Consider the following 626-nt stretch of genomic DNA (forward strand, 5'->3'; position numbering starts at 1 on the left):
CCTCCCTGCTGAGAGACTGCTCCCAGAGCCAGGGAGATCCCTTGCTGGGGGAAAAAATAAATAAATCTCGTATTGTTCAAGGTGCCTCGGCCTTCTCTGCGTAACCCCATGACAGCCACACCAACCCTCGGGCTGGGTGGACGCAGTGCAGGTACCGTCACCTCTCTGCCAGCCCCTGGGATCCCAAGGGGATGATGGATTTGGACCGTTCAGAGTTTTAGATGAGAAATTAGGTAGAAATTATTTTTCTGTCAGGGCAATGAGACAGGGAAACTGTGGACGCTCCATCCCAGGGCCAGGTCGGATGGGGCTTGGAGCAACCTGCCCGTGGCAGGAACGAGATCATCTTGAAGGCCCCTTCCAACCCAAACCATCCCACCATTCCCACTCGGCAAACGGCTTTTTGCTAAAGGCTGGTTTATTAGATCTGCCGAGGAGGGGGTGGCGGCGAGACGCGGGCGAGGAGCGGGCAGCCCCGCCGGCGCTAATTCTTGGGGCAGGGCGAGCTGGAGGTCATTTTCTTGCAGTAGCAAACGGCGTTGAAGAAGCGGCAGTAGCAGGTGGCGCAGGGGTCGCAGCAAGGGAAGTGTTGCCCGAGGCAGGACTCCAGCAGACGGATGCAGCGG

The 626-nt window shown here is 58.1% G+C and overlaps 1 protein-coding gene across 1 annotated transcript in view; it reads right to left on the reverse strand.

Annotated features, from left to right (window-relative positions):
* Positions 1-484: 484 nt before the first annotated feature.
* Positions 485-626, reverse strand: part of AGRP (agouti related neuropeptide) — a 759-nt gene continuing 617 nt past the window's right edge. The window contains exon 2 of the mRNA XM_009878037.1: positions 485-622. Coding sequence (XP_009876339.1) covers positions 485-622 — 138 coding nt within the window. The remainder of the gene's footprint in view (positions 623-626) is intronic.

Source organism: Apaloderma vittatum, unplaced genomic scaffold (genome assembly GCF_000703405.1).
Source record: "Apaloderma vittatum isolate BGI_N311 unplaced genomic scaffold, ASM70340v1 scaffold9971, whole genome shotgun sequence".
NCBI classification, from domain to species: Eukaryota; Metazoa; Chordata; class Aves; order Trogoniformes; family Trogonidae; genus Apaloderma; species Apaloderma vittatum.